Source organism: Ascaphus truei, chromosome 12 (assembly GCF_040206685.1).
Source record: "Ascaphus truei isolate aAscTru1 chromosome 12, aAscTru1.hap1, whole genome shotgun sequence".
NCBI classification, from domain to species: domain Eukaryota; kingdom Metazoa; phylum Chordata; class Amphibia; order Anura; family Ascaphidae; genus Ascaphus; species Ascaphus truei.
The window spans coordinates 31013514-31028084 of NC_134494.1; the positions used below are offsets into that span (position 1 = coordinate 31013514).

General features: G+C 40.9%; 1 protein-coding gene across 10 annotated transcripts in view; it reads left to right on the forward strand.

The window, feature by feature from the left end:
- ANO5 (anoctamin 5) overlaps positions 1-13423 on the forward strand; it is a 77129-nt gene extending 63706 nt beyond the window's left edge. For all 10 annotated transcript variants that reach the window (XM_075567208.1, XM_075567212.1, XM_075567209.1 and 7 more), the window contains 7 exons: positions 1117-1286; positions 2765-2862; positions 3028-3158; positions 4243-4448; positions 5486-5667; positions 6849-6954; positions 7913-13423. In XM_075567208.1, the coding sequence (XP_075423323.1) occupies positions 1117-1286; positions 2765-2862; positions 3028-3158; positions 4243-4448; positions 5486-5667; positions 6849-6954; positions 7913-8137 (1118 nt within the window). In that variant the 3' untranslated portion in view covers positions 8138-13423. The remainder of the gene's footprint in view (positions 1-1116; positions 1287-2764; positions 2863-3027; positions 3159-4242; positions 4449-5485; positions 5668-6848; positions 6955-7912) is intronic.
- Positions 13424-14571: the final 1148 nt, after the last annotated feature.

Below are 14571 nucleotides of genomic sequence, written 5' to 3' on the forward strand. Positions count from 1 at the left end.
AGAGATTTGAATTGTACAACAAATCATTTTTTTTTTTTAAACTAATTTTGCAACAACCTTGCAAGCTCTTGGGTAATATAACCAGGTTTTCTAGAACGAACAATTTTAGAACGTCCATTAAAGATAACAAGGGGAACCAATCTACGGAGACAAACAATATTACAGACCCGTTTAATTTAATTTATTTTCTTCGATTTTATACACTCGGTCCTATAGATGAAAGAAAGTTTTGGAAGGCTCTACAAGGTAAAATCCTGCAGATTTCACTGGAACACCTTGTCTTTGAATCAATGGACTTAACAATAACAAAGCCCCAGGTCCGGTTGGATATCAAGCCGAATTCTTCAAAAATTCAAAGTATGAGCTGGCCGAAGTGCTATGTAATGCATAGGGAGCAATTTGGAGGGGTGAATTTTTGGGTGGGGAGTTTCTCGGCAAACCTCTCCTTGTAACATAAACCGGCCTGAGACCCGACAAACGGCCTCAAACAAGCCTATTTTGATATGAAAGTTTGACTAAAATTTTACCTAACAGACTGAAGAACATTTTATCTGAAATTATCTAAAGATCAAACAGGATGCATTAGGAAGACCTTCAATATCAAATTTCGGAAACCGCAATACAAATTATTATTTTTATTTTTCCTTTGTACTTTTATACAGGCATACCCCAGTTTAAGGACACGCACTTTAAGTACACTCGCGAGTAAGGACATATCGCCCAATAGGCAGACGGCAGCTGGCTCATGTGCCTGTCAGCACGTCATGAACAGCAATACCGGCTCACTACCTGTACCGAACCTGTGCGCAAGCAGGGAGACTATAGAACCTGTTACAAATGCGTTATTTACATCAGTTATGCACGTATATAACGATTGCAGTACAGTACATGCATCGATAAGTGGAAAAAAGGTAGTGCTTCACTTTAAGTAAATTTTCGCTTTACATACATGCTCCGGTCCCATTGCGTACGTTAATGCGGGGTATGCCTGTATATTACATTGCATTTCATGTGAATGTGGGGTAGAATCATGTCATCGTTGGTCAATGAAAATTAGGCTGTACATTCTTCAGGACACTAATTCATTGTGATTTTTATTCTGCATGCAATCTACAGAAATCCCGAGAACTCACCTGGAATACGAGAACCGGCTCACCATGAAAATGTTCCTTTTTCAGTTTGTCAATTATTACTCCTCTTGTTTCTACGTGGCATTCTTCAAGGGCAAGTTTGCTGGCTATCCTGGAGAATACACCTACCTGTTTAGTCAGTGGAGAAATGAAGAGGTAACCCCATGCGTAAGATTTCAGGCCCTAGGGGGGATTCTATGTTGTGAACGTACAGTGTAAACAAAGGGGAGAGAGGTTGGAGAAGAACTGTCCAGTGGATTACAGATATGCATTGACAGTCTTAACAATTTGTATAAACACAGGCTGTGCCACTTACAAGGAGCGTAATGTTTGTGTAGAGGTGTATATATAGTACTACCCCCTTTGTATTTTATGACACTAACAACTTAGTGGACCTGAATCTGTTACACAAATTAGTGTGATAAATGTAGTGTTAATGTATGCACCATCTGCACTGTAAATATTTCCCATTTATCTGATATTCTAGTAACCATTTATTTTTTTACGGTTGCACGATTTATAAATATATAAATAAACAAACTGGTGATATATTCTTGTATGTAAAAGATTGCATTGTGTCTGGTTCCCCACCACTGTCACTTTCTGTACCCCCAATACATAAAATTTCAAAAAAGTTGGGAAATATATACAGTATAGCAATGCCGAAGGAAGATCCACCACAATTGGGGCTAACAAAGTATTTTTATTGCCGTGATCGACATTTCGGTCCCTGTTGGAACTTTTGTCAAGATGGAACTATGCTAAGGAGTGATACATAGATAAATATATAGATCTAGATATCTACATCTCTATCTATATATAAACAGAAAAGTAGCTCCAAAAATATTTTGTTTGTTTGAAATGTAATAAATCAATTATGTATAATTAAAAAATCAAATGAAATGAAATATTATGATATCAAACATAGGAATATATATTAATGACACTTGTTCAAACATACTCATAAAAAATATAAATGAAAAATCTTAGCAGAAAGATAATAATTCACTCTATAAATGTGGAACTTGTAGACGTACAACAAACAAAACATAAATAAACCAGTCTCGGTGAGTGAAGTCCAATTTCAAAAATCAGTAGAATGATAAGATGGAGCTAAAGGTTCCAGGCAGCTCTCCCAGGATGACCCACATCCAGATTAGACCTAGGAAAAGAACAGAGAGTGCACGCCCCATAGAGTATAAAATTATTTAATAAAGGGAAAGGGGGGATGGAGGGGGAAGGCACACTTACAGTACAACAAGAAAGTGTTAAAATAGCATTTGTGAATAAATTATATCACTGCCAGCGTGCCCGCTTCCAGAGATCAGTCCTCAGAGGAAACCCCACAGTGTGTGTGTATCCGGTTGATCAGCTGGGCACTTTCTCCAAAGCGGGAGTGGAACAGCCGGAGTCCTGCTGCAGGGAAGTAATGCGAAAGTCCTCGCGGTCTCTGAGTGATATATATATCTCCAGAGGGTAGCCGAAACGTTGGGCCAAGAAGATACATTTTTGCATATTTTGGGTGTGCTTATCCCTTTGATATATATTATACTGTGCCATGTAAGCGACATATATTTATCTCCTCCAGTTGGAGTTTTTGCACTGTCTTTCTCCTTATATTTTTCTCGTTATAGTGTGATCCAGCAGGATGTCTTATAGAATTGACCACACAGCTCACAATCGTTATGGCCGGCAAACAGATCTGGGGCAATATTCAAGAAGCACTTGTTCCGTAAGTAATGGTTCAAAGTGAGCAGTAACTGACCAACTGTGACAACGGAGATTCCTGTCTCCTACAGCATGCCGGAAGCCCCATCTGTACTAGATAGCATGGGGGGTTGGCCATATTGTTTGACCAAACCATGTTCCATTTCCTTATGTTTTGCATCCTTTGCAGATGGGTAAGGAATTGGTGGGGGCGGAGGAAAGCCCGAAATAACCCGGAAAACTTGTACAGCCGATGGGAGCAGGACTATGACATGCAGATATTCGGCCCACTGGGGCTCTTCTATGAGTATCTTGAAATGGGTAAGAGAACCTGCACACAATTCCAGAATGGGCTAAATAACCAGGCACACGTGTGACCAAGGTCAGTCCATGACTGTTAATATTTCCTGAAAGCACATGAGAAACTAAAATTGACAAATCTATAAACCAAGAATTGGTTAAAATAAAATGACAAGTCCTGCACAGATAAATAGTCTTTTCGATAGCCGATATTGCAGTTAATTTTAGATGACCAATTGTCGCCAGAAAAACCTCCAAATAAAAGAATAAAGGTCAAACATGGTACTGTATTCAACCTTTAATAATGGCGCACATCGAAATGCGCTTTGTGTTCTAGTTGTGAATACACCTGGTATGTGAGACGAAGGGATAGAAGCAACATGGTTCATTGCTATTTGTGCCATTTATTTTCTATTAAACCTGTTTGATGCCAGCCCCTCTGATTAACCTGTTTGATGCCAGCCCCTCTGCTTAACCTGTTTGATGCCAGCCCCTCTGCTTAACCTGTTTGATGCCAGCCCCTCTGCTTAACCTGTTTGATGCCAGCCCCTCTGCTTAACCTGTTTGATGCCAGCCCCTCTGATTAACCTGTTTGATGCCAGCCCCTCTGATTAACCTGTTTGATGCCAGCCCCTCTGATTAACCTGTTTGCCAGCCCCTCTGATTAACCTGTTTGATGCCAGCCCCTCTGATTAACCTGTTTGATGCCAGCCCCTCTGATTAACCTGTTTGATGCCAGCCCTCTGATTAACCTGTTTGATGCCAGCCCTCTGATTAACCTGTTTGATGCCAGCCCTCTGATTAACCTGTTTGATGCCAGCCCTCTGATTAACCTGTTTGATGCCAGCCCATCTGATTAACCTGTTTGATGCCAGCCCCTCTGATTAACCTGTTTGATGCCAGCCCCTCTGATTAACCTGTTTGATGCCAGCCCCTCTGATTAACCTGTTTGATGCCAGCCACTCTGATTAACCTGTTTGATGCCAGCCACTCTGATTAACCTGTTTGATGCCAGCCCCTCTGATTAACCTGTTTGATGCCAGCCCCTCTGATTAACCTGTTTGATGCCAGCCCCTCTGATTTCATTCATTGTTTCCTGTTATAGTTGTTCAGTTTGGATTCATTACATTATTTGTGGCCTCTTTCCCGCTGGCTCCTCTTCTTGCTCTTATGAACAACATCCTGGAGATTAGAGTGGACTCGTGGAAGCTGACCACACAGTTCAGGAGGCCAGTGGCTGCTAAAGCCCATAGCATAGGAGTGTGGCAAGAAATTTTGAATGGAATGGCCGTTCTGTCCGTAGTGACAAATGTAAGTACTGTATGCTGCCAGATGATATGCTTTGGTGGCCCTCTGGCAGTTAGGGGCTTCTTAAGCTTGTGGGCAGGTTATGGTTTTTCCACTCCTTTTTTAGGGCAGCAGTAACTTTCACTAGTCCCTGACTCCTGCAGCACAGACGCACGGTGACTGAACCGTTTGGTATTTCTGCAACTTCAGGAATGTACAATTCTGAGATCGAATGGAAAAATGTTTCACATAGAGGCCAGTGACGCGGTGCGCAGTACTCTGCGATGTTATCACTGCACGCAGGTATCAATCAAATGTATTTATTTATCAAATGTTTTACCAGGAAGTAATAATACATTGAGTTAGCTCTCGTTTTCAAGTATGTCCTGGGCACAGAGTTATAACAGTACATGGTTACATTAGATGAGCACGGTTATACAGTCAATTCACAGACATTTCATGGACAGAGTTGGAAAATTGGGTGCAGGGGATAAAAGAGCTGGAGAGTTTTAGATTGAAATACAGCAATTTTAACACCTTTTAGCTGCCCTTCGCCTGTGTGCCTTTGGGGCGATGTAGACTGAAGGCTTTCAGATTTAAAGCAGGAAATGTGAGTGTTTAAAATGTTCAGTCATTTCCAGGATAAACTTGGAAAATAAAATAAGACTTTATATGTCTATAGGTTTAAAATGAAAAAAAAAAATAATAATAAACTATAAAGTGTTGCTCTTAGGGGCTGCACCTTTAACCGAGCCATCACATTGAGACTTCCTGACGTCACCAGTCATCTGGTCCCTCCCTGCCCTTTCGCTTCCCTGCCATCATGGCCCAGGGATCTCCATCCATGGACTTGGAAGTCTCCGCAAATATATAACACGGACCTATAAACTACTGCAAATAAAAACGATACAAGAAACCGATTCTGCACATGGCCGCACTCTTTATTCTTATTTATTTTTGGTCCATATTTTTGCAGAAGCCTCTCCTGCATTGCAGTAGTCCAATATTACATATGTAGTTGACATTTTGCGGCTTCAGTTATGTCACTTTCTGCATTTCAGGCTTTTATTGTCGCCTTCACGTCAGACATGATCCCGCGCTTGGTTTTTTACTACGCCTACTCTCAAAACGAGAGCTCTCCCATGTCCGGGTATATAAACAGCAGCCTTTCGGTTTTTGACGTCGCAGATTTTAAACCCAATAACATGCCACTTGAAAATCAAATGAACATTACCACATGCAGGTTGGTTGTTGTTTTTTTTTTTTTTTAATTGTGCTTATTTTCTGCATTATTTATTATAGGTAAGGTACCTGGTATTGTGTGTTGCCAGTAGAGCTTTAATACTTAATCGTTTTATCCAATTCGACCCAAAAGCAGTTTTTTCTTTTGCAGTGGAACATCGCTTGGCATATTCCTAGATTTGCTTTTGTTTTTTGCAACGTTACATTTAACTGATGTAATCATTTCACCCCCCAATTAGACTCCTAGTAAAGCTGGGAAATTTGGGAACGTTTGCCATCCCGACTCTTGCGTTCCTCTCAAGGATGTCTTCTTTCTACCCCCTTTGTATCTAAAGCCCTCTCCCGCCTTAAACCTTTCTCACTTACTGCCCCGCACCTCTGTAATGCCCTTCCCCTCAATACCCGACTAGCACCCTCTCTATCCACCTTTAAGACCGACCTTAAGACACACTTGCTTAAAGAAGCATATGAATAGCACTGTGGATTATACTGGACACCTGATACATAAAGCTTGGCCCCCTGCAGACGCACTTACCAGAATTCCCTCCTACTGTCTCTGTACGTTCTCCCTACCTACCAATTAGGCTGTAAGCTCCTCGGAGCAGGGACTCCTTTTCCTTAATGTTACTTTTATGTCTGATGCACTTCTTCCCATGACCTGTTATTTATATTATCTCTCATTTATTTGATTACCACGTGTATTACTACTGTGAAGCGCTATGTACATTAATGGCGCTATATAAATAAAGACATACAATACAATACAATACAAGGGGCATTTTGATATGAAGTTAATGTGACAGTTAATGTGACAGCCCATCACTTGTTTCCTACTTTTCTTTGCATCTGTGTCCTTTTGTATCAGTTTGATTCTGGCGAAAAATATCCCACTGCATCATATTGATAATTACTTTCCAACATGTGTATCCTCCATTAAAATTCTTCAATGCACGATCGTGTGTTGGTAGCATTACAGCATGAAGAAAGAGTAGCATATCCCTGGTCACTTTTAACCCATTCGCTGTCAAATGGTCAATGCATTGCTGTCCCCTCTGGCGGGTTAGGACTTAAGGCACCAAAACTGAACTTTGGATTTGAGAACATTTGTTGGAGATGCACCAACCTCTTCTTCTGTTCCTTGCAAATGTGGTTGAAATGCTGCTGTTTCCTTAAACCTCACAGGTACCGAGACTACAGATATCCACCAAACCACGAGAGGAGGTATTCACACACCATGCAGTTCTGGCACATACTCGCTGCAAAAATGGCCTTTATCATTATTATGGAGGTGCGTGCTTTTTTCTGGGTCTACTGCAGAAAACAGATTTCTTATGGAATAATGCACAATACTAGTGTGGTGTTTTGGGGGGGGCAGGGGGGTTGTCTCTTTTTGCTCCTTGAGCATTTCCAGGCTTGGGGCAAATTTCCCTGCAAATCTCTACTTCCTGGGGAAGAACAACACGCAGATGTACATCAGAGTTAGTCTGATGTAACTCCCCTCAATAGGGATGGGACAGCCAATAAACAGTCAATGTTTTTTGGGGGGGTGGGATAATAGTAGCCATACACATTGGCAATTCTGATTACAGTAGTGCTCCTAATTGGCTTCTTTAGCCGAAGTTGACATGGGGGTTGACATGGGGGTTTGTAACATTAACTAGTATTGAGGTGATACTTCCATTTTTTTAAGGGAAACTTCTTTGCTGGCACCTACCAAAATTTCCAAAGCAATAAATCGCCTTCATGGTGACGAAAGTACAGTCACGGAAGTGACGTCACTGCTGGCAGAAGAGGCCATTGGCAGCGTCAGTTTAGGCAGCTCTATGCTCATGCACAGAGGCCTCCCGCCCTCGGCGCGCAGGAGCCGTTATCCCCTTCTCCCACGCGCCTGCGCAGAAGCAGCACGCACACGTACGCACATGCACACACACAAGTGAAAATAGCTAAAATAGGGGGTGTATGCCGCGCATGCGCGTTCGTGGTAAAACTTCTTTGCGTTTTTTAATTGAAAGTGTGTTTTTGATTTTTAATTTGCTTTAGATACAGGCTTAAAATAATAGATTCATCATGGGTGAAGTTGGGCGCTTTCAGTAAGGAGGCGTAAAGGCTGTTTCGTGATACCAGCTCCAGAAGCATTGTGAGCAAGGCTACTGCCCTACAGAAGCTGCTCTACCGAAAGGGTGACTGGTCTTCCACTAGATCAGCTTCTTCATGAAATCACTGTTTTTGTGCTTCTTATTTCACAGCACGTGGTGTTCCTCGTCAAGTACTTTGTGGCCTGGATGATTCCCGACGTCCCGTCGGAGGTGAAGGCGCGGATCAAACGGGAAAAGTACCTGACCCAAAAAATCCTTCACGAGTATGAGCTGCTCAAGCTGAAAGAGAAGCTGTTCGAAAAAAACAACTGCGGGGAAGTGGAGAAGCAAGTTATGGCCACGGAAGGAAAAGTTCAGCTCTCCGAAGCGATGTAGCACTTTGCTTACTGACGGTTTCAGCATTTTAAGCCACATTCTCTTCTCTACGCCCAGTAATGCATCTTTTCTAGTTGGATCACCTTTGCAGCCAGAGGTGTCTGCTGGATTAAGCTCCTATTTTTGATGACGGTATCTAAGCATTGTGGCTAAAAAGGCGTTAAACCTAGTACCTTTTTTACAGATGCATTTATGTGAGTTTGTTTCTCCCCATCACCGCTGCCTAAAGTGACAAACGGTCTCTCTGGCCACATGTAACCCCTTTTTGTATTCGTCGTTGCTTTTACTACTTTTATTCTGGTGACACAGATGTCGACATTTGAAATGGTCGCAGAATGTGCGCCTTGCTTGTCCTCTTCAAATTCAAGAACCGTTTTAAACCCGCCTAATAGGATAATTCAATGTTAAGTGCTATTTACAGTACATTCTCACGTAGGTCCTTGTCATTTTAATCGGTAAATCTATATGCGGAGTTGGGGATCGTGGATAAGAGGTTCTTCCCTTTTCGGGGATTTCTATGGGTGAAATAGGGGTGTTCAGAACCAGCACTTTTTGTTGCACTTATTTAACCTATTCAGTGCTGGAGGAGACTGTATCCCATGGCAGAGGTTGAAAAGGGGGAGCTCATGTAATATGGAGATGCAGCTTCTGCATAATCCAGATCACCCATCATGAATAATACTCCAGCGTAGTCACTTGTTTACCCTGAAAAGTTCCTGTTATATCTCAGGGAGAATTCACCCTTTTGGTCTCATTTCAGTTGGTCTTTACATATCATGTGTGTTTGACTATTCTTAGCCTTGTGTTTGAAAACCCATTTTTTTTTTTAGTTTTTTTTTTTAGTTGATCCCTTGTTTCGACTGTGGCCAAATATTGGGTGAGATCCTTCTGGGTCTTCCTTGCAGTAAATTGTACACACTGTCCACACTGGCTATATGCCATGTACTGTATATAACCCCGAATGCCAGATAATTATTACTCGTGGTATTTTATAATCTATGGAGTTGACGTACTGTCTTTTCAACATGCAATGTTGTGCTCCAATGATATCTGTAGCTACAGTACCTACCGTTTGAACTACAAGTTTACACTACCTGTAGTTTCCCCTGTGCCTCATTTGAAGTGACTGGGATTACCTTGCAGGTTACAGTTAAGTAGCTTTGTGAGTAGTTACTACCTGGTGCCTGTTTTCCTAACCCTACCTTTCAAAAAAAAAAAAAAAAACTATTTATATTATGTTCTGTGAAAAAAAAATAATGAATGAAGTAACCAACAGTGTTATCTGTTTGCATGTGTGTAGCTTAAATGCACATCTCCTTAAGTGTTTTTCTTCTATTTTCCTATGTAATTATGAGTATTTTTATGACTTTAATAGAATTATCGTTTGCAAACCTGTCGGGCCTTCTATGTGCCTTGTTTCTATTTAATTGAAATGATGCAGTATGGTTATAGAAATAATGGTCAGTCTGCATTTTCCATGTTAAATATTACAGCATTGATTTTGTTAGCAACAGAAAATTCTACCGTTAGTGTGTTTTTTGTTTGTTTTTTTTTCATCCTGCCCTCATCGTATTTAATTCTTGAGGTTTTAAAGATCGGTTTTAGAGCATACACAAAAAAGTATTTTATCAGCTCTTCTAAATTACATTACACTATCCACCCATGTGTTCGGCACCTAGATTTGACAACAAAAAAGTCCTGTAAATTGGAAAAAGTTCAAATTGAGGCGCAATACCCGTTTGGATGTATAACAGCCAATTATGTTGCGTCTCTGTATCCCATCCCATTTCGCTGTCCTCCATACTGTTTATAGGCCATGATGCTAATGCTGATTATATGTGCGTATGTTTTGGTTTAGGATTCTAGTAGCTGCAGCGGTGCTGGAGCACTGCACGTTTGTGGACTACATAAGAACCAATAAGAGTTATTCATAAATGTGACTGTTGTACACAGGCTGAGACATTTGTAATGATCTGAAAATGTCCCATGTGGAGTGCTACAATTTTGTACAATTCTACATCCATGAAGAACTGTCCCAATGGATAGTTGAAAGGCATCACAACTTTCAGTGAATTTTCAGACTGATTTTTATGTTTCAAGACTTACATTGTGTTCATACAGTATAGCTCAAGTGAGCCTAGTTTGGAATGAAAGTGTCTTTGTGTTCAGTCACAGCCCAAGTATAACCTGCTGTGCATTCTGATGTTTCTGCCTTTCAGCCACACGATACTGATGATATGCTGGTTGTGTTGTAATGAACATCCATTTGCAGCTATAGGCCGATCAGTGTAAGAGTCCTACAATGCACTGCAAGGCGGAGCATTTCACACCCTGTGCCACTTAAGGGTTAGATTGGTAGAGTATTTCAGGAGAGAATACATTTATTTTGCACTCTAGCAGAAAACTACAGAAGATATACCTATATCATGAATTAATTAGTTTTTAGGACATAATTTATCAAGGGCTAATGCAATCATTCATTTATTCGGTGATGAACATATGACTCCATAGTGATGCTTTCTGGCGTCTACCCAAAATGGTGCAGAAGTCGGCGAAACCTTACAAAAATTACACCCAACAGTTGTTTGCATTGAGCTTGCTTTCATTAATACTGAAGTTTCAAAGGAAGCCTCAAACTGCTCACAACTTACCAATTTGATTTGACCTTACAGGGTGCAAACTCATGTCATCCTCATGAACACTTGTGAATCCAGCCTTCTGTAACTATGTTCCCATTTGACCCTTTACTCCATTAAAATGGCCTTTCATTTCCTTGAGCCGCAAGAAGAATAATGTGCCTGCTTGGAGGGGCGACCGAGTAATGCAGCAGGTGATGACATGTGCGAGGGCCCTAAATTTGGTCAGATCCTGGTCAGTGTATTGCACCCAGTAGCACGGTGTTAATGTCTGATAGACCAGGTTTTGTAGTCCTTAAAAACTTCAACAAAATGTTCATCGAATAATAATTCCGAACAACTTCTTTGTATATTTCTAGCGTTACAAGCAAAACAGCTTGACTCGCTTTGCTCCTGCATGTGGTGGAAGGGAGAAACTTTTGACAAAGTGTAATAAGCCAAAGAAATGTAATGCTCGTCTTCTATTAATGTAATATTCTGTAAGCCGCTAAAATGTTATACACCTTTTATTGCTTCCTTCACTCCGAGATATGATTTTGCACATTACTCACCCCTACACTAGAGATATAAAACTCTTAAGAGTGCCTGGTGCATTGCTACTAAATCCAACAGAAGTGTAGCCAAGGTTAGAACAGTGTGGGCAAGGCTGCTACCATAATTTAGTGCAATATGGCACAATTTCAGATGTCTGTGATGTTAATACACCTCTACATTTTCACTTGCATAGAAAGCATGATGACATGCATATAATTATGTGTATATAATATATATATATATAAACTCAGTGTCACCGGTCACTATCAACTCTTATCTAATAATGTGGGTATTAAAATATTCCCAATTATTTGTAACTGTTTTCATAGCGTTATATTGTAAAGGATTGCAATCGGTCAGAAGAACATGGGTAGTCTGTGCATGCATGATACAAGGTTAGGTGTAAACTTACAATAGTGTTACCATGGAACAATTTGGAAAGCGCACATAAGAGGGGTTGGTGGGGGCAAACTGGTTTAACATGAAAGCTATAGGTTATGTATGGTGCTGGTGATTTAAGCCCTTTGAAATTAAAGCGTCAATCCATGCTGCCATTTTCCTTCCCCCATCCCCCGTTTTTGTTTTTATATTGGGTTGAAGCAGAGGGTCTCCGGAGCTGAACTCCATTAATTTCAGCCTTGGGGACCACCTGCTTCCCAAGATACTTACCTCCGTAGGGGGTGCCGGTAGCTTCTCCGGCTCTCTAGCTGGATTCATGTAATGGCGGATTTTCAAAGCTCCTGTGAGCCAATAGAAAGCCGTAATGTAATCTGGTGGGATTTCCTATTGGCCCACGTGATGCGTGAGCTTTAGACTTGACCAAGATACCGGCACCCCCTTTGGAGGTAAGTATCTCAGGAAGCAAGGGGCGCCTGGAGCTGGAATGAATGGGTGTCAGCTCCAAAGACCCTCTGCTTCAAACCTATGTAAAATAAAAATAAGTCTGCTTGGATTGTGCCTTCTAAAGGCTGAAATGCATTGGAAAACACTGCTTCGTTAGCCATAGTTAGTGTAGGGTCTGTATCATGGTTTATAACCTATTTTTACATTGTGCACCCCCTTCAAGAAAATATTTGTTCCTTAAACCCCTAATTAATCTTATTTTCTACACTGGCTATTGATCACAAACCTGTGTAACCAATCCCATGCAGTATAGTGTCCTGAGCTTGTCGGGGGACCACACGCTTAAGGCCCCAAACTGCACCTCCAAGTGTGCAGATAGCAGGGGTGGTATAGTTGTCACTCACTGCGGGACCATCCAAAGTTACACTTGCAATGCCTTGCTGCTGAGGATACAAAGCATTGTGGGGAGCGACTTTGGAAGATCCTGATGTAATTGACCGCTGTACCACCCAGACGAAGGTGCAGTTTGGGGTCTTACTAAATGCACAGTCCCCACACGAGTTCAGGAACCTGTTATACTGTCTTGGATCTGCCATGACATATTTTTGTGTGAACCCCTTGCAGACAACACACAAACCCCCAGGGTTTCACAGGTGTGATTACTTTAATACCTGTGATTCGCTAAGCGCCAATGTGAGTATCTTTCCCTAATGCAGCATTAATTGCCATTGACTTGAATGGCCCTTTAACCTCCAAATCAAGGTTTAACACCCTACACCAGCACTCATTGATTCTCCCCTTAGTGTGAGAAAAGTGAATAAAAGAAAGCAACAACAACAACAACAAAAAATACACTCCACTACTAGGGCAGATACGCTGCTTCTGACACCCAAAGAATCGCCATATCCATCTGACTCTTCAGCTGAAGGTTTAATTCTGTTCATGCATCAATGTTTCTGGTTTCATAGTGAAAGTGTAAATGTTAATGGCACAAAAGTGTCAAAAGAATTGGCAAATTGAAGGATGAAGGGAAATATTTTAAAACACTATCTTATTATTATTTTATTTTTTACTGATTTTCTCTTATTTTATTCTGTTTTTCCGTATTGAATTTTGACCTGTGAAATTGCCTAGTGAATATTTTGAACTGCCTGTTTTTATTATCTAAATTTGTTTGGCCAGTCACACCCTGGTCTGTGTTTTTTATATTCTGTTCTGCTCACAGGTGAATCTATATGAAGAAAATGAACATTAAATATACTTTTTGAATACATTTTTGGCGTTTTCTCTTTCCTTTTTAAGAAGGGAGTATTATGGTTTTATAGATTTTGTTTATTTTTTGCTCAATAGATCATCTTTCCAGTATTCAAAATGTTAAGTTTTACACAGTTAAGCTATGGTAATTCAAGCAGCGGTCAAATGAGACAACTTGTGTAAACGAAGGGAGAAGTCTAACATTTCACCACTTTAAATGAACATGGTACAGTAAGACTTACTATAAATACAATTCTATGCGGCAGATGTTCCTCTTTAAGGGGAAATGACCATGGTGTTACATAAATTGCTTTACGCTTGATGTTCTAAGGCCGAGATTATAGCTCAAGCGAGTTCTGCACATACTGTTTGAGGCGATAGGGAGGCGTGGCTATGATGTCATGAAGCTGGTTCGCCGTGATTGGCTGAACCGCTCACGTGACGTGGTCGTCGCTTGAAAAGACACTATTTTTTTGTCTTTTCAAAATGCGGTCGCGCCGTCACGCGCGCACTAAGTGGCAGCCTCTAAGGGATCCTGCAATTTGTATTTGGCGCACACGATATAATCTCTGCCTAAAGCAGCGGTCCATACTACTGATCGAGCTCGAGCAGCTGTTCTCTTGAGCCATAATTCAGTGGATCACCTGGTTTGTGTAGTTTCTCACTGCACATACAAAGTTTTCTTCGATCTTTGGAATAAAGGCCCTCTTGAGTTTCTGCTCCATGAAGTGTGATTTACAAGAGGCTACTAATTAAATGTTGGCAGGGTGTACAGATAATATTTGACGTTTAATATTAATCAAAACGTGTGGAAACGGCAAAGAAATTAATCTGTTTGCAAAGGACAAACAAGACATAATTTCCCTCATTTGCTCAATCAATGTCTGACTCCTCAACAACAAGGACGTAATTTCCAACAGATGGACATATCCAATCGCTCTTCTGCAGACTTCTGACTTGGTAAATGTGAAATAAGTGAATACATTACTCGGGCGAGGAACGTCATTAGTGAAGACTGTACCCACTGTGATGTCAATATCAAATAATTTGGCAGCTCTGTGTGCAAAGAAAATACAATTTAAAAAAAATAATGGAGGCGGTATTACATGGGCATAGGCAATGATGACATATAAGGTCCATTTCCACCAAAAGAAAATATCCATGCTA